Source organism: Plecotus auritus (genome assembly GCF_963455305.1).
Source record: "Plecotus auritus genome assembly, chromosome: 1".
Lineage (NCBI taxonomy): Eukaryota > Metazoa > Chordata > Mammalia > Chiroptera > Vespertilionidae > Plecotus > Plecotus auritus.
This window is the reverse complement of record NC_137770.1, coordinates 123466153-123490661: the sequence shown is the minus strand read 5'-3', so window position 1 is coordinate 123490661 and position 24509 is coordinate 123466153. Positions and strand designations below refer to the sequence as shown.

General features: G+C 39.6%; 1 protein-coding gene across 12 annotated transcripts in view; it reads left to right on the top strand.

The window, feature by feature from the left end:
• The window catches only part of LRRC49 (leucine rich repeat containing 49), a 253934-nt gene that overhangs the window by 142739 nt on the left and 86686 nt on the right, over nt 1-24509 (top strand). For all 12 annotated transcript variants that reach the window (XM_080663538.1, XM_080663543.1, XM_080663542.1 and 9 more), the window contains one exon: nt 10817-10964. In XM_080663538.1, coding sequence (XP_080519664.1) covers nt 10817-10964 — 148 coding nt within the window. The remainder of the gene's footprint in view (nt 1-10816; nt 10965-24509) is intronic.

The following is a 24509-nucleotide window of genomic DNA, read 5'->3' as shown; positions in this document are numbered from 1 at the left end:
TATCCAGTGATGTTAGTAGGGTATTAAAGTCCCCTACTATGATTATATTGCTGTTGATCTCTCCCTTGATATCCTCCAGAAGTTTTTTTTATATATTTAGATGCATATATGTTTACCAGAGTTATATCCTCTTGTGTCGATCCCTTTATTATTATGAAGTAGCCTTCCTTATCTCTTGTTAAGGCCTTCACTTTGCGGTCCATTCTGTCAGATACAAGTATTGCTACCCCAGCTTTTTTTTTCCCATTACTATTTGCCTGAAAAATTTTTTTTCATCTTTTCACTTTCAGTATGTGTGAGTCTTTTTTTCTAAGGTGGGTCTCTTGTAGACAGCTTATATGTGGGTCATATTTTCTTATCCATTCAACTACCCTGTCTTTTGACTGGAGCATTTAATCCATTTACATTTAAGGTTATCATTGATAGGTACTTGTTTGTTGCCATTTTTATTCTTTATTCCTGTGTTCCTTCTTCCCTTTCTATTCTTCCTTTTACAGCAAGCAGTCCCTTTAGCATTTCTTGCATTGGTGGCTTGGTAGTGATAAACTCCCTTAACCTTTTTTTGTCTGTGAAGCTCCTGACTGCACCTTCAATTTTGAATGATAGCCTTGCAGGGTAGAGTATTATTGGATTCAGTCCCTTCCTTTGCATCAGTTTCTATACTTCATTCCATTCCCTTCTGTCCTGATGTGTTTCTGTTGAAAAATCAGTTGATAGTCTAATGGGAGTTCCCTTGTAGGTAACTCTCTGTCTGTCTCTGGAAGCCTTTAAGATTCTTACTTTGTCATTGATGTTTGCCAATTTAATTACGATGTGTATTGGTGTTGGTCTTTTTGGGTTTGTCTTGTTTGGGACTCTGTGCTTCTTGAACTTGTGTGACTCTTTTCTTCCCTAAATCAGGGAAGTTTGCTGTTATTATTTCTTCAAATAGGTTTTCTATTCCTTGCTCTGCTTCCTTCTTTTCTTTCATTTGGGTGTTGTTGTTTTTTTGTTTTTTGTTTTTTGTCTCCTCATTTTTGCTGTTACTATGTAATTGTTTCCATGTATTAGATCAAACTGGCGTGCCACCCAGAGTTTTTAATTGGCCTTATGTGGAAGATGTTTTGGGGGACCCCATGGTGCAGTCTCTTAAGTCTCCTGGGCTGGGTATTCTAGGTAAGCTCTCTACTTGAGATGATTAGGTTCTCCTCATGTAGTTGGGTCTTGAATGTTATTGTCCTTTTCGTGGATTGAATCTTATCTCAGTGTCAGGGTGTCTGATTATGGGGTTTACTCCCTGACACAAATAAAAAGAATATAGGGAGAAAACACAACAAAACAAATAAATATACCAAAAAGTACAAACAAAAAAACACCCAGAAAAATCAGGGGGACAGAATCTGTAGATGCAGAGCTTAAATAAAGAAAATAAGGTTAATAAATTGGAAGAACAGGGGAGGGAACTTGGTTTAGAATAGAGGAAGGCAGAAAAAAAATAAGACAAGAAGAGTAAATACATAAATTAAAACAAAACATTTTGAAAAGGGGAATAGAGGAGAGAGCAGATAGGCCTACATTTAGGAAGTGAGACAAGTTAAAAAATTAGGACAAGAAAAGAAGATAGAAAAAAAATTGTAAAATTGAAGGAAAATTAAGGAGAAGAGGAAATGGAGTAGGATCAGGGAAGAGGAAATATATGAATAAACCAACAGAAACTAGAATAATAGCACATCAATAAAGCAGATAAGAATATCTATTTTAAAAGGGGGAAAAAGAAAAAGTGAAAAACTAAAATGGAGAAAGGAAAAGAAAAATGGGAGAAAAAAAGAGCAGAGAGGAAGATGCAAAAAAGAAAAAGGAAAGAAAAAAAATAATTTTTTTTAAAAGTGAAGTGTCACCCTATCCCAGAGGTCGGCAAACTCATTAGTCAACAGAGCCAAATATCAACAGTACAACTATTGAAATTTCTTTTGAGAGCCGAAAACTGACTTCTGCGCATGGGCCACGAAGTTTCAATCACACTGTACGTGCGCACCCACACATGGTATTTTGTAGAAGAGCCACACTCAAGGGACCAGAGAGCTGCATGTGGCTTGCGAGCCGCAGTTTGCCGACCACTGTCCTATCCAGTTTGTCTCAGTGGATAGCGCATTGGCCTGTGAACTGAAAGCTCCCAGGTTCGATTCCGGTAAAGGGCATGTACCTGGGTTGCAGGCACATCCCCAGAAGGAGGCGTGCAGGAGGCAGCTGATAGATGATTCTCTCTCATCGATGTTTCTAACTATCTCTCTTCCTTCCTCTCTGTAAAAAATCAATAAAATATATTTTAAAAAATAAAAAATAAATAAAAGTGAAGTGTCATTCCCTTCAGATGAGTTTTAATGCCCCATGGGACCCCACTCTTCTGTTCTGTCTGCCAATTCTGGGCTTCCTGTTAGGTACTTAGGTGCTAACTACTGTCAGGCACTGTCTTTTGTCTTTTGGCACCCTGCTTGAAGCTCCAACCAATTTGCAGGTCCTCTGCTTGTGTCTGTCTCCATAGGCCTTGGCTGCAAGAAGGAGGGGCCAATGTACCCTCTTTACCTGTCTGCCAATTGTCAATATTAATCACTCAAGCATCTCTTTCTGACAGGGCTTTAGGTGGGGTTGGTGCTGTCTCGCTTTCAGGGAATATGATGGGTGTTTTTTCCTAATCCAGAGTTTTTTCACGAGTGGCCCAAAATATTACTCTGCCCTTGGCTGGATAGAGATTCATGTATGGAGACCAATGGGGTTGGCTGGCACCCTGGAGTTTTTATCAGTCTGGTTCCCAGAATGGTGGGGTGGACGGCGTCTTTTCCAATCCAGTCACTGAGGGCTCCTCGAGACTGTTCAGACCCATATTCTTGGGTCAAATGGGAGATCCATTTTTAACTTTGAGGAAACTCCATACTGTCTTCCACAGTGGCTGCACCAGTCTGCACTCCAACCAGCAGTGTACTAGGGTTCCTTTTTCTGCACATCCTCACCAGCACTTGTCATTTGTAGATTTGTTGATGATAGCCATTCTGACAGGTGTGAGATGGTATCTCATTGTTGTTTTGATTTGCATCTCTCAGATCATTAGTGACTTTGAGCATGTTTTCATGTCTCTTGGCCTTTTTCTATGTCCTCTTTCGAAAAGTGTCTATTTAGGTCTTTTGCCCATTTTTTGATTGAATTGATTATCTTCCTTTTGTTAAGTTGTATGAGTTCTCCATAAATTTTCGAGATTAAACTTTTATCTGAAATATCATTGGCAAATATGTTCTCCCATGCAGTGGGCCTTCTTGTTGTTTTGTTGATGGTTTCTTTTTGCTGTACAGAAGCTTTTTATTTTGATGTAATCCGATTTGTTTATTTTCTCCTTAGTCTCCATTGCCCTAGGAGCTGTGTCTGTAAAGATATTGCTACAACATATGTCTATTTTGGTGCCTATGGAGTCTTGTAGGACTTTTATGGTTTCCTGTCTTACATTTAAGTCCTTTAGCCATTTTGAGTTTGTTTTTGTGTATGGTGTAAGTTGGTGATCTAGTTTCATTTTTTTGCATGTATCTGACCAAATTTTCCAACACCATTTATTGAAGAGACTGTCTTGACTCCATTGTATGCTGTTGCCTCCTTTATCAAATATTAATTGAGTATAATGGCTTGAGTCTATTTCTGGGTTCTCTGTTCTGTCCCATTGGTTTATATGTCTGTTCTTGTGCAGTTTTGAGAACTGTGGCTTGGTAATATAGCTTGATATCTGGTATTGTAATCCCTCCAACTTTGTTCTTCTTTCTCAGGATTGCTGTGGCTATTCAAGGTCTTCTTTTATTCCAGATGAATTTTTGGAGAGTTTCTTCTAGATCTTTGAAGTATGCTGTTGGTATTTTAATGGGGGTTGCATTGAATCTGTAGATTGCTTTGGGTAGTATGGACATTTTAATGATATTGATTCTGCCAATCCATGAACATGGTATGTTCTTCCATCTGTTTATGTCTTTCTCTATCTCTTTTTTTCAGTGTCCTGTAGTTTTCTGAGTGCGGGTCTTTTACGTCCTTTTTAAGTTTATTCCTAGGTTGCTTAATTTTTTGGTGCAATGGTAAATGGGATTTTTTTTTTCCATTTCTCTTTCTCTGAGTTCATTATTGGTGTATAAAAAGGCCATAGATTTCTGGGTGTTAATTTTGTATCCTGTTACATTGCCAAATTCATTCATTAAGTCTAGTAGTAGTTTTTTGATGGAGTCTTTGGGGTTTTCTATGTACAGTATCATGTCATCTGCCAATAAGGACAGTTTTACTTCTTCTTTTCCAATTTGGATGACTTTTATGTCTTCTTGTATGATCACTATGGCTAGCACTTCCAGTACTATATCGAACAGGAGTGGTGAAAATGGGCAGCCCTGTCTTGTTCCTGTTCTTAGGGGAAATGAGTTTAGTTTTTGCCCATTGAGTATGATGTTGGCTGTGGGTTTTTCATATATGGCTTTTATTATGTTGAGGTACGATCCCTCTATTCCCACTTTGCTGAGAGTTTTTATCAAGAAAGCATGTTGGATTTTGTCAAATGCTTTTTCTGCATCGATTGATATGATTATGTGATATTTGTCTCTCAGTTTGTTTATGTGATGTATCACATTTATTGATTTGTGGATATTGTACCATCCTTGCATCCCCGGAATAAATCCCACTTAATTATGGCGTATGATCTTTCTAATGTAATGCTGGATCTAATATGTGAGAATTTTGGTGAGGATTTTAGCATCTATGTTCATCAAGGATATTAGCCTGTAGTTCTCTCTCTCTCTTTTTTTTTTTTTTTTGTAGTGTCTTTATCGGGTTTTGGAATTAGGTGATGCTGGCTTCATAGAAAGAGCTTGGAAGTGTGCCTCCCTCTTGAATTTTTTGGAGTAGTCTGAGGAGGATAGGTTTTAGTCCTTCCTTGAATGATTTATAGAACTACCCTGTAAAGCCATCTGGACCAGCGCTTTTGTTTGCTGCAAGATTTTTTTTTTATTTCTTTATTGATTAAGGTATTACATATGTGTCCTTAAGCCCCCATTGCCTCCCACCCCCACCCCCAATCATGCCCTCATCCCCCTGTTGTCTGTGACCACTGGTTAGGCTTACATGCATGCATACAAGTCCTTTGGTTGATCTCTCCCCCTTACCCCACCCTCCCCTTCCTTCCCTCAGATTTGACAGTCTGATCAATGCTTCTCTGTCTCTGGATCCCTTTTTATTCATCAGTTTATGTTGTTCATTATATTCCATAAATGAGTGACATCACGTGATATTTGCTGGAAGATTTTTGATTACTGCTTCAATTTCTTTGGTAGTTATCAGCCTATTCACGTTTTTTTGTATTCTTCCTGATTGAGTTTTGGGAGCTTGTATTTTTCTAAGAATATGTCCATTTCGTCTAGGTTGTCCAGTTTTTTGGAATAGAGTTGCTCAAAGTATTTTTTTATACTCCTTTGTATTTCTGTGGGGTTGGTTGTTACTTCACCTCTTTCCTTCTGATTTTCTTTATTTGGGTCCTCTCTCTTTGTTTCTTGGTGAGCCTGGATAGAGGGTCATCAATCTTGTTTATCCTTTCAAAGAACCAGCTCTTAGTTTTATTGATCTTTTGTATTTTTTTTTTTTTGGACTCTATGTCATTTATTTCCACTCTGATCTTTATTATTTCCTTCCTTCTGCTCACACTGGGCTTTTCTTGTTGCTCTCTTTCTAATTCTTTGAGTTGTAGGGTTAATTTATTACCATTTTTTCTTTTTCTTTTTTTTTTTTTTTTTTTTTTCAGATAGGCCTGTATAGCTATGAACTTCCCTCTCAAGACTGGTTTCACTGTGTCCCATAGATTTTGGATTTTTGTGTTTTCTTGTCGTTTTTTACCAGGATACTTTTTATTTCTTCTTTGATCTCTATGGTAACCCAATCATTGTTTGATAGCATGCTATTTAGCCTCAAGTGTTTGATTTTTTTTCTTTGTTTTATTGTAGTTGATTTCTAATTTTATGCCATTGTGATCTGAGAAGATGCTTGATATGATTTCTGTCTTCTTGAATTTGAAGAGACTTTGCCTGTGTCCCAATATGTGGTCTCTCTTTGAAAATGACTTGTTTGCGCTTGAGAAGAATGTATATTCTGTGGCTTAGGGTGAAATGTTCTGAAGATGTCAATTAATTCCATCTGATCTAGTGAGTCATTTAGGATTGATGTTTCTTTGCTGATTTCCTGTTTAGAGGATTTCCCCAGTGGTGTTAGTGGGGTATTAAAGTACCCTACTATGACTGTATTGTGGTCAATATCCTACTTGTTATCTTCTAGAATTTTTTTTTAATGTATTTGGGTGCTCCAGTATTGGGTGCATATATGTTTACCAGAGTTATAACTTCTTGTTGAATGCTCCCTTTAGTATTATGAAGTGGCCTTCCTTATCGCTTGTTATGGCTTTTACTTTGAGGTCTAATTTGTCAGATATAAGTATTGCTACCCCAGCTTTTTTTTCAAGTTTAAATTCTTTAACTCTCATTTTTGCCTACCAGGCTTCAAAAATATCTATATATATAAAAGGCTAATATGCTAAATGTCCCTCTGCCCATCCAACCAGTCGCTATTATGCGCACTGACCACCAGGGGGCAGACGCTCAATGCAGCAGCTGCAAAGTTGCAGTGACTTGGCAGCGGAGGTTCTCAGGTGACGCACCCCGAAACCAGAGAGGAGGGAGACCATTTCCTCACGGGGTCATGCAATTCCACCTTTGGCCATGGGTTATGTTGTTGCTGGGGCACTGTCGGCCCGGAATCTGGCTTACTACACACCTGCTTTTGCATTCCACACACCCTATTACTGCAACTTTGCAGCATGCTCTCTCACACTCTGGGACCCCTCAGGGGATGTTGGAGAACCAGTTTCGGCCCAATCCCTGCAGGCCAGTCTGAGGGACCCCACCTGTTGTAAGGACTCCACTCACTCTGCAGACGCCCTTCAAGCCACAGCACCACCCCAGGTGTGGCTGGCTGGGGAGGGACCGCAGGAAGTTGGCTCCAGGTGTGTCTGTCCTGTCTCACCCAGTCCCACCCACCGGCCACCTTCTACTTAGTTTCCTTTCAATGTGCACGAATCCGTGCACCGGGTCACTAGTCTTCCCATAATGATCTAAACATGCCTCAAAAACTATGATGTGCATATAAATAATGAGATTTAACTTTCAGATTATTAAAGATAAGCTCTGAGGTAAAATAATGGATAACAGAGTCTTTACCTTGAATGAGAGGAAAACATACTAGAAATATTTAAATGTGGCAATAAAAACACTTTATTCTTATAAAAGACCTTGCCTCAACTTTAATTGTGAACAAATAGGCTTTTTACTGTACCATAAATATTTTATATCCCGTACCTTTTCTTAACACGGGCAGAAAGGGTATTAAATATAGTGCCCAGAAAAAGAAAGTACTTTTAGGCTTATGTGTTTACATTAGTTATTTGAATATTCATTAAATGAGTTTTACCAACCTCATTTATTTAGGTATTATTTGGAAAAGAAATTATTCCTTTCTTTAAAAATGAATGTCCCAATCAAAATTCCAGCAAGTTATTTTGTAGATATCAACAAGGATGCTAAAGTTTATATGGAAAATCTAAGGCCTAGATTAGCAACACAAGGAACAAAGTTGGAGGACTCACACTAACCTATTTCAAGACTTAGATAAAAGCACAGTAATCAGGACAGTGTGGTATTGGTAAAATAATAGACATATATATCAATGGGACAGAGTAGAGAGCCCAGAAACAGACTCACAAAAATATAGTCAAGTGATCTTTGACAAAGGATCAAAGGCAACACAATAGAGAAAGAACAGTCTTTTCAATAATTGGTACTGGAACAATTGAATATTCATATAAAAAAGTGAATCTAGACATAGACCTTATACCTTTCACAAAATTAACTGAAAATTGATTATAGACCTAAATATAAAATACAAGACTAGGAAACTTCTAGAAGAAAACTTAGGAGAAAATCTAGGAAACCTTGGGTTTACAAATGTATTTTTAGATACAACACCAATATGTGATCCAAGAAAGGTAAAGTTGGTAAGTTGGACATCATTAAAATTAAAAACTTCTGCCCTGTGAAAGACACTATTAAAAGAATGAAAAGACAAGTCACAGACTGGGAGAAATATTTGCAAAACTATATCTGATGAGATGTATCATATATATATATATATATATATATATATATATATATATATATACATATTTAAAAAACTCTTAAAACTCAACAATAAGAAAACAAAAACAAAACATTTTAAAAAATGGGCACAAGATTGAAAACACAGAAAAAGATGTGCAGATGGCAAATATGCAGATATTTATTTCTAATACCATTCCCAATATAAGGAACATGGATCCTTGGAGAGAAGGCTGATTCTGTTTCTGAGACTGGGGTAGGATAACCTGTATAATCCTATATAAAAAAGCCTAATATGCTAAGTGTCCGGTCGTCTGTTCAACCAATCAAAGTGCAATATGCTAATGATATGCTAAGGCTGCTCAACCAATTGCTGTGATGTCCGCTGACCACCAGGGGGCAAACAGTCAACTGGTCAACCAGTCACTGTGACATGCACTGACCACCAGGGGGCAGATGCTCTGACCGGTAGGTTAGCTTGCTGCTGGGATCTGGCCGATCGGGACTGAGCAAGACAGGCTGGACATACCCTGGAGCCCTCTCACAGTCCCTCCCTGGCTGGTCAACCTCCCATGTCCCTCCCCAGCCCTGATTGTGCACCAGTGGGGTCCCTCAGCCTGGCCTGCACCCTCTTGCAATCTGGGACCCCTTGAGGGATGTCAGAGAGCCGGGTTCAGCCAAATCCTGGCCAGGCCAAGGAACCTCACTGTGCACGAATTTGTGCACCGGGCCTCTAGTATATATGAGTCTAGAGAATTTTGTAGTGCCAGAAAGTAAGGAAACATACACACACTCACACACACACACACACACACACACACCCACACCCACATTAATGGTGGGTGTATGTCAAAGGCACATAGGAGCCAACTGAAAGAGCTTTCAGTGGCCAAAGCTGGAACAATTTGAACAATAAAATAAAGTAGTATTGGATTGTAACCCAAAATATAAAATAAGTATTCATGAATCCAAACTGATATACATAAATAAATGGTAGAAAAAAGACAAACCTCCTAGGAAGAAGAATTTCAAATAATTTATGTAGATAGTTGGCCCTCAAGGAGGGGAAACTGAATTTCCTATCCCTAACTATGCGCTGCTGATAACGACTTTCTTCCAATGAATTCAGGGGAGAGAAGAGTAAATTCACATTGGAGAAACTTGAAAAACACTACCTCAGCCAGGTCATCAAGGTCAACTTTAACAGTGATGTCATGTTAGTTAATAGTATGTACCTCAACCCTTGTCTAATCACTAGATAAACATCAGACAAATCCAATACAGGGGCATCCTACAAAATAACTGATAAGTATGCTGCAAAATGTCAAGATTGTCAAAAAAGAAGGAAATTCTAAGAAATTGTCCCAGCTAAAAGGAGCCTAAGTTGACATGACAACTAAATGTAATATGACATTGTGGATGGGGGTCCTGAAACAGAATAAGGACAGTAGGTAAAAGCTTAGGAAATCTGGATAAAATATGGACTTGAGTTAATAAGAATATATTAATACTAGAGGCCCAGTGCACGAAATTCATGCACAGGTAGGGTCCCTAGTGGCTGCCGCTGTCAGCTGGGGCCTCCCTTCCCCTGGCTACCTGCTGCCACTGCCAACCAGGGCCTCTCTTCGCACCCGCTTTGGCCTGGTGCTGCCCGCTCACTTGCTCCACCATCCTGCTGCAGTCCCGCTCTCATCGGGGCCCATCAGGGCCGGCAGCACCTCCACTGCTGCCCGCTGCCAGCACCATATTGCTGATGCCCACCATGTTCCGTGTTGCTCCGTGGTGGTCAGTGCAGGTCTAACTCCTGGTTGGTCAAACTCCCACGTGTGGGGAAAATTTGCATATTAGCCTTTTATTATATAGGATTAGTGCATTAATTATTTTAAAAGTATACTATCCTATATAATAAAGAGGTAATATGCAAATTGACCATCACACCCTCGCACACAAGATGGCTGCCCCCATGTTGTCACAAGATGGCCACCCCCATGTCATCACAAGATGGCCACCACAAGATGGCTGGCAGGGGAGGGCAGTTGTGGGTGCTCAGGCCAGCAGGGGAAAGCAGTTAGGGGCAACTGGGCCAGCAGGGGAGGGCAGTTAGGGGTGATTGGGCTGGCAGGGAGGGCAGTTAGGGTTGATTGGGCTGGCAGGGGAGGGCAGTTGGGGTTGATCGGGCCAGCAGAGGAGGGCGGTTGGGGGCAATTGGACCAGCAGGGGAGCAGTTAGGCGTCAATCAGGCTGGCAGAGGAGTGGTTAAGGGGTGATCAGGCTGGCAGGCAGAAGCGTCGATCAGGTAGGCAGGCAGGCGAGCGGTTAGGAGCCAGCAGTCCCGGATTGTGAGAGGGATGTCCGGCTGCTGGTTTAGGACTGATCCCTATGTCAGACATCCCCCGAGGGGTCCCAGATTGGAGAGGGTGCAGGCTGGGCTGAGGGGCACCCCCCCCCCCCCATGCACGAATTTCATGCACCAGGCCTCTGGTACTAATATAAGATGTTAATAATAGGGGAAACTGGGTGGAGAGTATGTGGGAACTGTGCACTATACTCTCAATTTTTCTGTAAATTTAAAACTGTTCTATTAAACAAAGTTTTGAAGGTCACAATAACATTGTTTTCTGTCTCTACAGTTTTGAGAGTGTTTGCTGCCTTGCTGACTCTCCTTCTCTCTCAGACATCACTTTTGATGGCAACCCCATAGCTCAGGAGCCATGGTACAAGCACACTGTTCTTCAGAACATGCTGCAGCTGCGCCAGCTGGATACAAGGAGAGTCACGGTGAGAGCTCCTGCAAGCACTTACCAGTCTGTTCTCCTTAATGTGCATGAGGGAATTGGGGATGCTTCTTAATTCTAATAAACTAGGGATTATCATAAATGTAATTACGGTATACTTCAAAATTATAATTGTAGATATTTTTACCACTTTTCCCCTATTCCCAATGTCATTGAATAGGGCTTTTTAAATTCCTAGCCTTCTATTTAAATTAATTATTATGCTTGTTTTTCATTTTTGCTTAATATCTAACTAATAACTTACTTTGCAATGGGTAAGAATTCCATCGGTAATGGTTAAGAACATAATGGTTAAGAAAGTGGGTCCTGGAGCCAAACTGTTTAAGGGTCATAGGAGCTAACTGATAAAGATAAGCTCTGAGGTAAAAGAATGAATCTAGACATAGACCTTATACCTTTTACAAAATTAACTGAAAATTGATTATAGACCTAAATATAAAATACAAGACTAGAAAACTTCTAGAAGAAAACTTAGGAGAAAATCTAGGAAACCTTGGGTTTGTGACTATTTTCTAGTTGTATACCTTCAGCAGTTTCCTTAACCTTTCTATACCTCATTTTCTCAAAGTAAAATGGGGATCATAATTGTATTATGTTGTTAGTTGTTAGTAAGGTAAAATAAAGTATTGAACAAACCTTAGAAAAGGGTGAGGCTACTACGAGGTATCATACGGAGTTGTTTTTGATGCTGTACCTCTCAAAGTAATTATTTCTTTTCTTATTCATTCTACTCCACTCTACCTATTCTACTTAGAGGTTTTGATATGGTTCCTCATCTGAGTGAAATGCTGCATATGATATCTTGTTTATTGGTATACAATGTACATTAGCATATTTTGGGCTCCAAGAAGTTCTGGAAGAAAGAAACTTGCCTTGATTAGTTTCATTGCATCCCAAGTTAATTTTAATATTTTATTTTCTCAGAAAAGTTCTTTTAATAATCTCAGACCTAAGCTTCTACTTGTTTTCTTCTTTTTTTAAAATTTTTTATTAAGGTATTATATGTGTACATATCTTACCATTGCCCCCCCCACCCCACTCCCATACATGCCTTCACCCCCCAATGTTGTTTTCTTCTTAATGCTTCCAATTTTAATTGCATCTTGAGTGATCAGCTAAGTTTATTCAATTGCCAGTTGACTCATGGCCTGTATACAGCTTCATAATGTGTGCAGTTTATACCCCTATCTCAGCAGTGTCATGGACAGATAAGATGGCTAGCACTGAGTTAAGTGTTGATGAATTCATGAATACCAGGGATCTGGTAGGTTCTGCCTCTCTCTTTGTTCCAGCATGTTCTTTGTTCTCTCAGTTTGTTCAGATCTATACTGTCAACACTGTTTCATACTTTTACCCTATCTACATGTCTTTCTTAATTAGGCATTTTGGCTACTTTTCATTGTTCTTCCTGAGGAAGTTGGTATGAGTGGGGTAAGAGGTGAAGCTAACCATTTATATAAATTAGTACTTAATTATGTACAGTAAACCCTTCATTTTGTGGACCTCAATTTAACAGACTTTGGATTTAGACAGAATTTCTGGTCCATATGTCATATGTGAAAATTAGCACCCTGTTAATTTTTAAATGCTTTTAACCAAGATTTGCTTATAATTAAACTAACAGGTTGTTGTTTTTTTTGTTTTAATTCACTGTAATTTTTAACAAATTTTAGCAAATAGGCTGTATGGTGGAAAAAACACAGTAGTAATTTCACCAACATAAATAAATATTACATATCTACCACTATAGTCTACAGCTCTTAAACAAAGTTGGGCAAATGATTAGCAATCATATCAAATCACGTGAGGTAATTGGTTCTGTTGTCGCATGGCATGACTTTCTGTGGCAGTTTAACGCATGCCAGCTGATATTCTGATGTGCACTGAGCCATGCCCCAGCTGTGTGCATTTGTTTACTCTCAGTGATTGGTAAATGCATGCATTTACTAGACCTATTCAGTTTAAATTTAAAATTACTGTAATACATACAGAAAACATTTCTGTGAAATTAAACTTTTCATACATACTTAACTTTAATTACACAAACATGTCTACACTAGAGGCCCGATGCACAAAATTCATGCAAGAGTAGTCCTTCCTTCTCCCAGCTGCCGGTACCAGCTTCCCTTTGGCACCCAGGACCCGGGCTTCCCTCCAGCCACGGGCAGGCACCCGGGACCTGGGCTTTGCTCTGGCTGCCTGCAGGCATCTGGGACCCAGGCTTCACTGTGGCCGCCAGCAGGCACCCAGGACCCGGGCTTCCCTCCAGCTGCTGGTAGGCACCCGAGACCCAGGCTTCACTCTGGCCACCGGCAGGCACCCAGGACCCGGGCTTCCCTCCAGCCCCGGTGTCATCTGGAAGGATGTCTAGAATGACATCCAGTCTAATTAGCATATTATGCTTTTATTATTATAGATAAAACAGGTAAACCAACTAATTTGTCAATTTTTTAACATGTGCATTTGGAAAACCTGCTTTATTATATAATGGACTTTGGGCTTTAATGGACACCCCGTCAACCAAATGAGTCCATTATATAAAGGTTTTACTGTATTGTGCTTCTTATAGTGAATTTATGTCAGTCTTGTCTACATAACTAATGTCCTTACAGAGCAGAAATCATTCTTCTTTTTCCTTGTCTACTACATACAAGTGTTCTGTACATGTTTCTTTTCTCTATCTCACTCAATGCAGAAAATACAATAATGTTCAATAAAGATTTGCTGGTTCAGAGATATTTACCCACTTCTATGCCTTAAATAAAGGAGAATGAAACTGTATATAGTCACTGTTCCTGTACAGTCCATAGAGTATGTTTGCCTGGTGAGGAAATGAGGGAAAATCACCTGGGGTGGGACCAGGGCCAGCTGTCCTGCTAAATACAGAGCAGTAGTCCTTCACATCTGCTCTTCCACTGTTTATTTTAGAAATTTAAAAAACTCTTACATGGAAACAATCTCAAAGTTAAAGAGAAGTTGTACATACAGTACAAAGAACTTTTTTTTTCTTCTACTGTTGTCAAACGTGGACCAAGACCAAGGCAGGTCTGCCAGGCCAGTCTGGAAATGGGCCCTTGCAAAGTTGCAGAAAAAGCATTTCGGGACTCATGCATAGGAGGAGTTGAGGTATAGTGGCAAGATTTATTGGAGAGGCATGCACGGCATAAATGCCCCTGCAGAAGCTGCTGTACTGCCTCATTCATGACCAGGTGGGTCAGCTTCATCTCACTATGGAAAAAGTCTAACTGTGGAGCCACACATCCGCACTTGTGCTCACTCAGGAGAAGGGCCAGGACCCAGACCTGCTGTGCCATTACGCTGGCTTTCAAGGCTCTGAGACAGTGTGCGCCTTGAGCCTTTGTTCGGCTTTGATTATATTTTCTTGGGCTTGGGAGAGAGCAGGCTTTCTTTCAAATGCTCCAATTTGTTCCTAATTCTCCTCTGGCTTGTGCTGGGCCCTCTCCCTATCCAGTCCTTTTCCTTAATCTTCTGGGGTTCCATACCCTTATCCTATCTTGTCCTTTTCCCAGGCTAGACTCCTCTCCTTTAGGGTGGCCATTTTGGCTCCTACTGCGCATGCCTCATAGTTTTGCCTCATCATCTGGTTTCTGTGCATGTCTCAGCAGAGGAATTTCCCCCTCTCTGTTTTACCCCTTCCCCTGGTTTAATCTGTGGGAAGGGGCTGGTAATTCCCTGGGGAGGTTGGAAAGCTGGTTCTTCCTCCCTCCTCAGAGCGGGGAAGAAGGGATGTTAATCCCCTTGGCAGGGCAATTCGGCTATCCTCTGTGTCTGGAAGCCAAAGACTCCTAGTTAAACCAACTTAATTAGATGTCTGGCTCCCTTCTCTTTTGTTAATATCTTACTAGGTGCCTACTGTAACAGAACCATTTGAGAGTAAGTTGCTGACTTGCTTCCTCAACAACCCTGGACACTTTAGTGTGCGTATCATATAAGCAAAGACATTCTCCTGTGTAAACACAATATAACCAATGAAATCAGGAAAAGAATATTGAATAATTACTAGTGTCAAATTCTCACACCACTTTCAATTTTACCAATCTACATATAAAAGCCTAAGCGACCGTCGCCACTGAAACAACCGAACGGATGACCGAACAGGCTGCGTGGGGCAACCAGGCCGGCAGGGGGGTTAGTGAGGGACGACCAAACGACTGAACAGCAAGCTGCATGGGGCGACCAGGCCAGCGGGGGGGGGGGGGGGCAGTTGGGGGTGACCAGGCCGGCAAGGGGGGGGCGGGGGCAATGAGGGGCCACCAGGCCAGCAGAGGGGGGCAGTGAGGGCAACCAGGCTGGCGGGGGAGGGAGTTAGGGGTGACCAGGCTGGCAGGGGGGCAGTTGGGGGCGACCAGGCAGGCAGGCAGGTGAGCAGGTAGGAGCCAGTGATCCCGGATTGTGAGAGGGATATCCGACTGCCGGTTTAGGCCTGATCCCCAGGATCGGGCCTAAACTGGCAGTCGGACATCCCCCGAGGAGTCCCAGATTGGAGAGGCTGAGGGGACCAAATGACTGAATAGCAGGCTGGGCTGAGGGGAACCCCCACCCCCTTGCATGAATTTTGTGCACCTGACCTCTAGTATCAACAATATTCTGTCTAGCAAAATGATCCAGTTTGGAATTATTCATTTGTGGGGTCTTAAAAAAATATTAACACTTTTCCTTCTTCTGGCTGGTCCAATAACCAAACGGATACAGATTAATAGGAGAATATGAAAGTTTAATATATGTGCATGGGGAATTTACATAGGCATGAGAATTACATGAAAATTCCAAAGACAGTGAGGCAACATTGGGTATATAAAACATTTTTGGACAAAGGAGAATGGGGTGGGAGGAAACGGGGAATTGGATTTCAGAAATAAGAATGGATGATTTATAGGTAGTTGAGGAAGAGGGAACACACTTTACAGAAAAATCCTAGCCAGTTGACTCAGAAACAGTGGGACACAGAGAGTACCCACCTGCCTGAAGCCCTCTTATTGACTATACTCACTTCAAATTAGACTAAGGCAACATACTGAGATCTCCTTCCTGAAACAGGTTTCTCTATCTGAATCTCTTGAATAGGAACTGGGGAGGGTCAAAGGTTCTTTCTGAGTCTTTTGTTTAGTAATAAACACCTTAAAATCAGTAAGTACATCGGAAAGCAACTTCAGGGTGGCAGAATTTGGTCCCTTCACGTTACATATAGATTTTATTGTCATGTCTCTTTTTCAGGCACAGTTCCTCAATTTTTTAAAAATTTTATTTCATGACTTTGGTATTTATGAAGATTACAGATCAGTTATTTTGTAAAATGACCCCTCAATTCAGGTGTTGGTTTTTTTTTTTTTTTTTTTTTTTTTTTTTTTTTTTTTTTTTTTTTTCATCTTTCCTCATGATTAATTGTTAGCTACAAATCTTTGGAATAAATATCGCAAGTGATTTTGCATTCTTCTCTTTGCATCCTGTCAAGTGATGTGTAATTTTTATTTATCCCTTTACTGATATTGTTCACTTTAGTTAAGATGATGTCTGCCAGGCTTCTCCATGTGAAGTTACTGCTTTTTTTTTTTTTTTTTTTTTTTTGTAATCCAATTCCTCATAAAACTTTCAATATATTTATATTGGATGGACCATGTTATTTAGTTTAGTTCACTTTTTGTTTATAATTTTATAGTAACTTTAGTGTGGAAAGAATACACCTTTTAAAAACTTGCAGTAACAGGATTGGCATACAATGCCTATGAGCTGGCCACCTGTTTTTATAAAAAAGTTAGATTGGAACACAGTCATGTTCATTCATTTGTTCCTGGCGAGACAATGAGACCACGGTTCTTGTCTTCTTGAAAAAAAATATTTCAATCAAAAGAAAAGGCAAAGCAAAATAAGTAAGACTTTATTGGCCACGGTGAAAACATACTTAAGACAGTGAAACAAGAAAGGGCATAGCAGAAGTAACAGGAGAGACTAGGCTGGGCTGCTTTGGTTCACTGAGAAGTCAGAGAAAAGGGGGCCTTGGAGACAGGTTCAAGGGATTAGCCCGGGACCAGCCACTGCTGCCCATTGCTCCCCTGGTTGCAAGTCTTCTGGAGTCTTAGAGGGAAGAAAGGGTAAGTGAATGGCATGGGCATGCTCCCCTGGATGAGAGCTTGCATTTGGGTCCTTCATCCTGAACATATTTATCTCTCTCTTGCAGGTGGATATCTTAGGGGAGATCTTAGGGGAGGATCTCAATAGAATAGTCATTAGTTTATAAATGTGCTCTTTCAGGGTGGTGGTCTTCACTGATTAGTTGGCACCAGGGCAGGGGGTCATTATTCAATGCAGCTGGTCTTGAGGCAGCGAGGGCATCACTTGTCTGCTTTTACTGCTTTTCTGGGCTTGGAGCTGAACTATAACTGAGGCCTTGATCTTATCTTTGAGTGGTAAAGGACAGAGGGCCTAAACCACATTGCCAGCGATATGAAATGTCAGGGGGTCTGAACCTCAAGACCAACAATATGAAAGGTCAGGTGATCCAAATGAAAGGACTAGTGATATGCTAGGGGAGGCTAGGTTACCCTGGAGGCGAGGTTCTTGTTTTCCCAGTTTTGCTCCTTGCTAGGCATCTGAGGCTTTCTGCCCTGGTGACCTTCTGTATCTGGCCCATCATCCTTGCTCTGCTCAGGTGTGTCTAACTGCCTATAACACATTTATATACTATCTATGTCTGCTTTGATGCTTCAATAGTAAAACTGAGTAGTTGCTAAAGAAACTATATGGTCTACAAGCCTAAAATATTTACCATCTTACTAGAAAAGTTTGCTGACACCTGTTCTATAATAATTTTTTCTCTTTAAAAATGATATCTTGCTTGAATTTTATGTAATTTATAATGTAAACATTCTAGCTGAGGTGAATTACACAATGAACAAGGGCTGTGGTTCCCAAACTGTGTGCCAAAGATGCTGTAGTGAACTCACAGGGGTCCTGTGGAACACTTTTTAGTTTTAAGGAAAACACAGTGATATTTGGTATCTATGAGTTACTGGAAAACTTCCAGCTCAAGGTAGTTTACCATTTCAACATTAGATCACACTATATTTATCTCTCTGGCACCATATCTTTTCAAAGCTGACTTTTCAGTGGTTATTGTGATCAAAACAAATGCCATGTCAAATTACTGGTAGTATGGAACAGGAAATGAAGGTGGCAGTGTCCAATCTAATTCCAGTGTTAGAGAAGTTGTCTAGTGCCCCACAGGTACACATGTTCCATTGGTAAATAATTGTGGTTATTTAAGAGTGATATATTTTTTTCTTTCAGTTTATATGTATTATTGTTTTCCAATGGCTACTAAGTTGCTAGAACATGAAGACTTGTTAAGTTGCTTCCTAGCTATAGTAAACAGAGCTTTAGCACATTTCTTTTGACTTAGAGGCACTGTGGAAAACTTTCTGAGACATTCTTAGTCACTTTGAACTGAAAAGTTTCTGTACTAGGGTCTATGTTAGATACTAGATATGACAAGATCAGACTTATAATTTCTGCCCTCCCATTAACTTACAGTCTAGTGCAGAGGCAGTCATGCAGCCTGATTATAATTCAAAATGACTAGTTAGATAAGATAGATTGATTGATGGATATGTGTATGTACACACACACACACAAAGCACAATCATAGCAAAGAGCAAAGCACTCCTATCAGAGAAATAGGATACGTTCCAAAGGAGAAAGACTTGAGTTTTGAAGAGTGGCAAAGAAGGAGGAAGTATCTGTGAAGAATGTTCCAGGGAGAGAGAAGGTGTGCAAAATGCAGAGGGGTGCTGAGAGACTATAGCAACTGATAGAAGTTCATTCAACATGGCTGAGCAGTGAGTACATGGGGGAGACTAGCAGGAGCAAAGGATATCTGACAGGCAAGGACTAGGCCATGAAAGGCATTTTATATCATAATAAAGTGGTTAGATTTTTGTCGTGATCATAATAAGAAGTTCTTGAAGAGTTTAAGGTAGTTAAATTGGAATTGCCTGTGAAAAAGATTATCTCTCTGAGTAGCAGCCCAGAGGATGAATTGGGGAGGATGGGTCGGGTGGTGAGATGAGAAGCAGGGAGATAGTCAGGGTTAAGAGCTTTTAGGGCTCCGATCCAGAGGAATGGCGAGAGATAATGTGGTGCTAAGAGGTAATATGAGTTGTTGGCTTCAATGCCTGTTTTGCTTTGTTAACAGGATTGGCTTTTAGTATGTAAAGAGTAGAAATAAATATTAATAAGGTAAAAGTGAGGCCTAGGATAGGTGAATAAATAAGTTTGAATTCAGACCCATCTAGAGCAGGGGCTGACAAACATTATCTGTAAGGACCTAATTAGGCTTTTGGGGCTATACAAGCTCTGTTGAAAACTACTCAGCTCTGTCATTGTGGTGTGAGAGCAGGCATATATAGTTCATAAGTAAATGAGCATGGCTGTGTTCCAGCAAAACATCATTTACAAAAGCAGGTGGCAGATTAGATTTGGCCTGTGGGCTAGAGTTCACCAATCCTTGATCTAGAACACTGAATAGACATAGTGAATGAATTGGTAAACCACTGAAAGTTATTTCTGAGAAGCAGTGTTGAATAATGGAGTAGCCGGAAAGTAAGGTAAACTAATCTGTCTTTTTACCAAAGAAGGGAAGAATGTAAATTCCACAAATTGTAATAATAAACTTGATGTTGATTATGAAAGAAAACTACATTAGATTATTACAAGAGGGGTTGTGAGTACTTAAGGAATTGATCACTAGGAGGCAGCATTAGTTCACTAAAAACAATTTACACCAAAGTCATTTTTCTATTTTAGATATTATAAATAGTCCCTTTCAGAAGAGTGCTATAGATAGATAGTGTTTTGGTATTTAAGCAAAGTATTTGACAAGTCTTTTGTGAGACCACTTTGGATAAATTCTATGACAACATGGTTAAATGGATTTGTGGTTCAGGTATACCTATAGAACATGAATTAATTGATTAATGCCAGCCTATAGAGAAATCTGTATTTGTAGGCTATGAGGCTTTTCCTCGTGCCAATTCTATATAACATTTGTGATTAATGACTAGATGATAATGACAATATTTATTTTATTCTGATAAAGCACGTGAATGACAGAAACTGGAGAAGTTAGAGATCCTGATATATTGGTTGATCAAATCAGAATCTAAAAGTAGACATAAGGATGATACTGCAGGTCTTCAGATATTTTCACAACTATCCAATAAGAGAAAAGACACATTTTGAGAGGCTAGAACAAGGACCCCTGTTTAGAAAGTTCTGGGAGACAGGATTTTCTTCCTTTTATTTTTAAGGCTGTATGTTCACAATTCTGAAACAGACACAATGCCTAAAGTCTTCACCTCAGACCCACATTTAGTTGGCTTAACATGAATTTATTTATAATTTGCTCTCCAAAAAGTGGAATCGCCTACCTGAAGCAGAAGTGAGTTTTTTTTCTCACTCTGATGATGTGGTCCCCGTTATTAATGCTTACCAATGTGTTCTGGTTCTCCTCCTTTTTTTGACATATGGAAAGATGATACTTCCTTTCCTCTTGCAGTTAGATGTGGTCATGCAATTTGCTTTGGTCCATGAGATGTGAGCAGAAATAATGTATATAATTTCCAGTTAGAAGCATTTAAAAACTTACGTGTGATTTTTCCATGCCTTTCTTCCGTGGTCATTGTGGAAGCATATGATGAGTTGGAGATACTATCAGATCACAACACCTAGGCGTACTTAGCCAATTTATGGAGGACAGTTGTAGTGTTCTCTACATGATCAAGAAATAAACTTTTTCTTATTGTAAGCCCGTGTAAGCTGTGAAGTTGTTAAAACAGCATAACCTAGCCTGTTCTGGCTTTTACCCCCTTTGGTATTTAACAACTAATAGCCCTGGGCCAATAGAAGTTAGGTGACAGGGCTTCTAATGTTCAATTGGACATTAACTATGACCCTAGAAAAATCAGTTTCTCTGTAAAACAAAATACTTTGAATGAAAAATATGGACCATCTCTTCTAGACAAAAACTCTGTGATTTTAAAATCACAAAGAAAACAAGTCTTTTATCTGTTCTATTGTTTTAAACGATATAGTTAAAAGCCCACATTGACATTTACTTTTTTAATTCCACATAAATTGCCTATATTAGTTAGGACCATTTTTAAATTTAGTTTGGAACAAACTTCTTCTCTTACAATACATGCATTGTTTTAGAATCTTAATAATCTACTAATAGTGTATAATCCAGGTTATCAAACATCTATTGAATCACTGTACTTCTTTGAAATCATTCCTATACTAGAATGATTTCTGGATTCTCTATTTCTATAATAGGTCTCCAAGACAAACTGAAATGTGGAAAAAAAGTTGATTTTTTAATATTTTTTTTGAGTCCCAGCTAGATCCCTTTCTTTTGCTACATAAAGGGTTTGGCTTTTATCCCAGAAATTGAACTATTATCATGAAGATGCCAGAGTTTCATTCTTTTTTTGTCTTAGCAACAGAGTTATAGCTTATCTTTAAAATTAGAGGTTTATTTTTTTTGTTTCTAAGTTTAGTTACTCTATAAGTATTTGGGCTGAAATATAGACATCAGATATATAAATTCCTTAAAACACTCAATATTTGAATTGATTTGGCATATATCCAGTTTCCCTAGGTTTGGCTTTCCTTTGAAAGCCCTACTGTCTTTAATAGAAGCTCAGATTCTTTTAGAAACTCTGATAGAATCACCTCTTAAGTATGTGTAGGACGTGCTCCATACAGCTTCTAGTGCTGTTTGAAATTGGCTCTTTAAACAACCAATCTGTTTCTAGTTCACATTTTATAGATGAGTCAACAATTGAACATCAGTATAACTTGCTCTTTAAAAATCTGTTCTGAAATAGTTTATACGTAAGTGGCACCAAATCAGTATTTACTGAACAAAAGAATTTAATATAAGTATTAATCTAGCTATTTTGTGAAGCTAGGAATCAAGGTTTTGAATTTTTATTTAATTTATTACTCCTTATTATCTCTATTCAACCTTACATTAAGTATAAGTATATTCTGAGTGAGAAGATGGCTGCCAACGGGAAGGCAAACTGCAAGATAGTGCGTGAGTGAGAGAACAAAAGGGGAGTGTGTGGTCGCACGGGGAGTGTATATTTGTGGGTGAGGGACAGCTATACTCCAAGGGACTGTTGGGGATAGCCAGACGGGGTTCCCCTGACTGGTCAGCCTCCACTGCTGCTGAAATCTCTCCCGGAGCAACCATCTTTGACGCGGAGACGGCGCAGACTTTAAGGGGAGAGTGGCTGTTATCAGAAGCCTAAAAATCCTGGAAATCTACAACAACAACACCCAGGGAACAGCTGCAAACACAGGAACAACGGACCCCAAGCAGCACCAATACGTGGACTCAGGAGCTCTGCACCTTCTCACGGAAAGGTCAGATTTCGCCTAGGAAAAGGTGAGGTCTATGATCCAGGCAGGAGAGAGAAACACACACAATGCGAGCTAGAGGTTCCAGGGAAGTCTATGCCCCCCAAAAATCCACGGCTTTGGAGCTAGCGTTATCCGCGAATGTGGAAGGGGATCTGCAGGGCTGCTAACAGAAGGGAACTCTAAAAAGCAAGCCATAGCTGAACTGGGCACAAAAGGGCAGCCTAAAAATTTTAACAGTGAGCTGGCTGCTTAGAGCCAGGAGAAAAAAGACTGCACAGACATGCGCGCAGTGCCAGAGGGTAAAAGTCGTGAGTTCTCGCACTTACTCTGGCTCTCTTTTTTTTTTTTTTCTTTTTAAATCCTTGCTTTTGATTACCAAGCCCAATACATAGGACCACCCAATTGGGGACACTCTCACAAACGACAGGGGAAAGTTGTTTTTCTGGAACCTGGGGATCAGAGCTGGGAGAAATGATCAGAGAACCAGCTCTGGGGCAGTCCATACTCCCAGACCAGTATTAAGTGCGACAGGGAAAACAAAATCTAAATACTGGCTAGAGAGGACTTATAGCCCCGGAGGTCAATCCAGAAACACTGCCACCCAGGGGTTGAATCACAAATTGACTCTTATGTAAACACAAATAAAGGAGTTTAAGAAACAAATCAATACTGCTTGCCGGAAAATCAGGACTGTGGTTTGCAACACAGAGAAGCAGTGGAACGCAGGGAACTTCAACACTGTCCTAATTATCGGACAGGAAACAGACGAACCAAACAGAACAGTAGAGGAAGTGAATGACCTCACTACTGCACATTTTAGTTTTTCATCTTATAAGAAACTAATTTTTTTTATCTTTATTCCTCACTTGATTTTACCTTTTTAATTATTAAACTTTTATCTTTAATCAGTATTATTACTACTACTATTTTACCTTTTTTTTTAAGTGTCATTTTATTTTCTCTTTATTTTATTTTGGGATTAGTGTTCTACATTTTAATTTTTCCTTTAGCATCATTTTACTCTACCTCAACTTTACCTTTATGCCAACAATCTCTTCCTCACTTTTCCCCTTTGGGTGTCCTGTTTTTATTACCCTATTCCTGCTTTAGATTTTCCCTATTCCTTCTTTTTACCCACTGTTAAAAATTCACCCTATTTATATATCTAATTCCTGATCCCCTGCTCTAAGTCCATACACACCTCTCTCTCCTCTTTCTTCACGATCCAAATTTTTTTTCTCTCTGCCCTTTTTTTTGTTTGTCGGTTTTTTGTTGTTGTTATTGTTTTTCTGTTCTGTTTTGTTTTTTTCTTCTAAGATTTTTTGTTTTATTTTGCTTTGTTTTGTCTTGTTTCCTCTCTGTCCTATTGTTATTGTTTGCTTTATAGTTGATTTAGATTGGTTATTTTTGTGCTTATTAGTGAGATTGTTACTCTTTTTTTGTTTTTGTTTGATTTTTGCTTCTGTTTTCCCTCTCCTCACTTGTTATTAGCTGTTGTCTGTAGTTTGCATTCGTCTCTGGGTGTTTGCTGTTTGCATTTTTTGGGATTAGTGGTTGTTCTATTGGAGTTTTCTCCCCTTATAAATAGTTTCCCCCCTTTTTTATTCTCTTTCTTTTCTCTCTTACTTTTTTTCCTTTTCTCAATATCATTTTTGCAATCCTTTTTTTTTCTTATCCCCTAGTTCTCTTTTCTCTGGTGGCCACCTTTATTTGGAGTTATTAGTATCGTGAATACATTAGTGTTCAGTGCCTTGTGCATTGTGCCTTGTTGTGTTGTATTTTGTGCCTTTAAATCAACACAGGAGAGAGAGAACTATATAACCAGATAACCGGAGAGAGAGATCATGAGGAGACAAAGAAACAGCCCGCATATGAAAGAAAAGGAGGCAACACCAGAAAAGGTAGTAAACGAAATGGAGGCAAGCAACCTGACAGAGAAAGAATTCAGAGAAATGGTCATAAGGTCCCTGAAAAGAATGGAAGACAAATTCAAAATATATGTGTAAGAACCAAGAGGAAATGAAGAAGAACCAAGAAGAAATGAAAAATGACATCGCTGCTGTAAAGAACTCAAGAGAAAGCATCA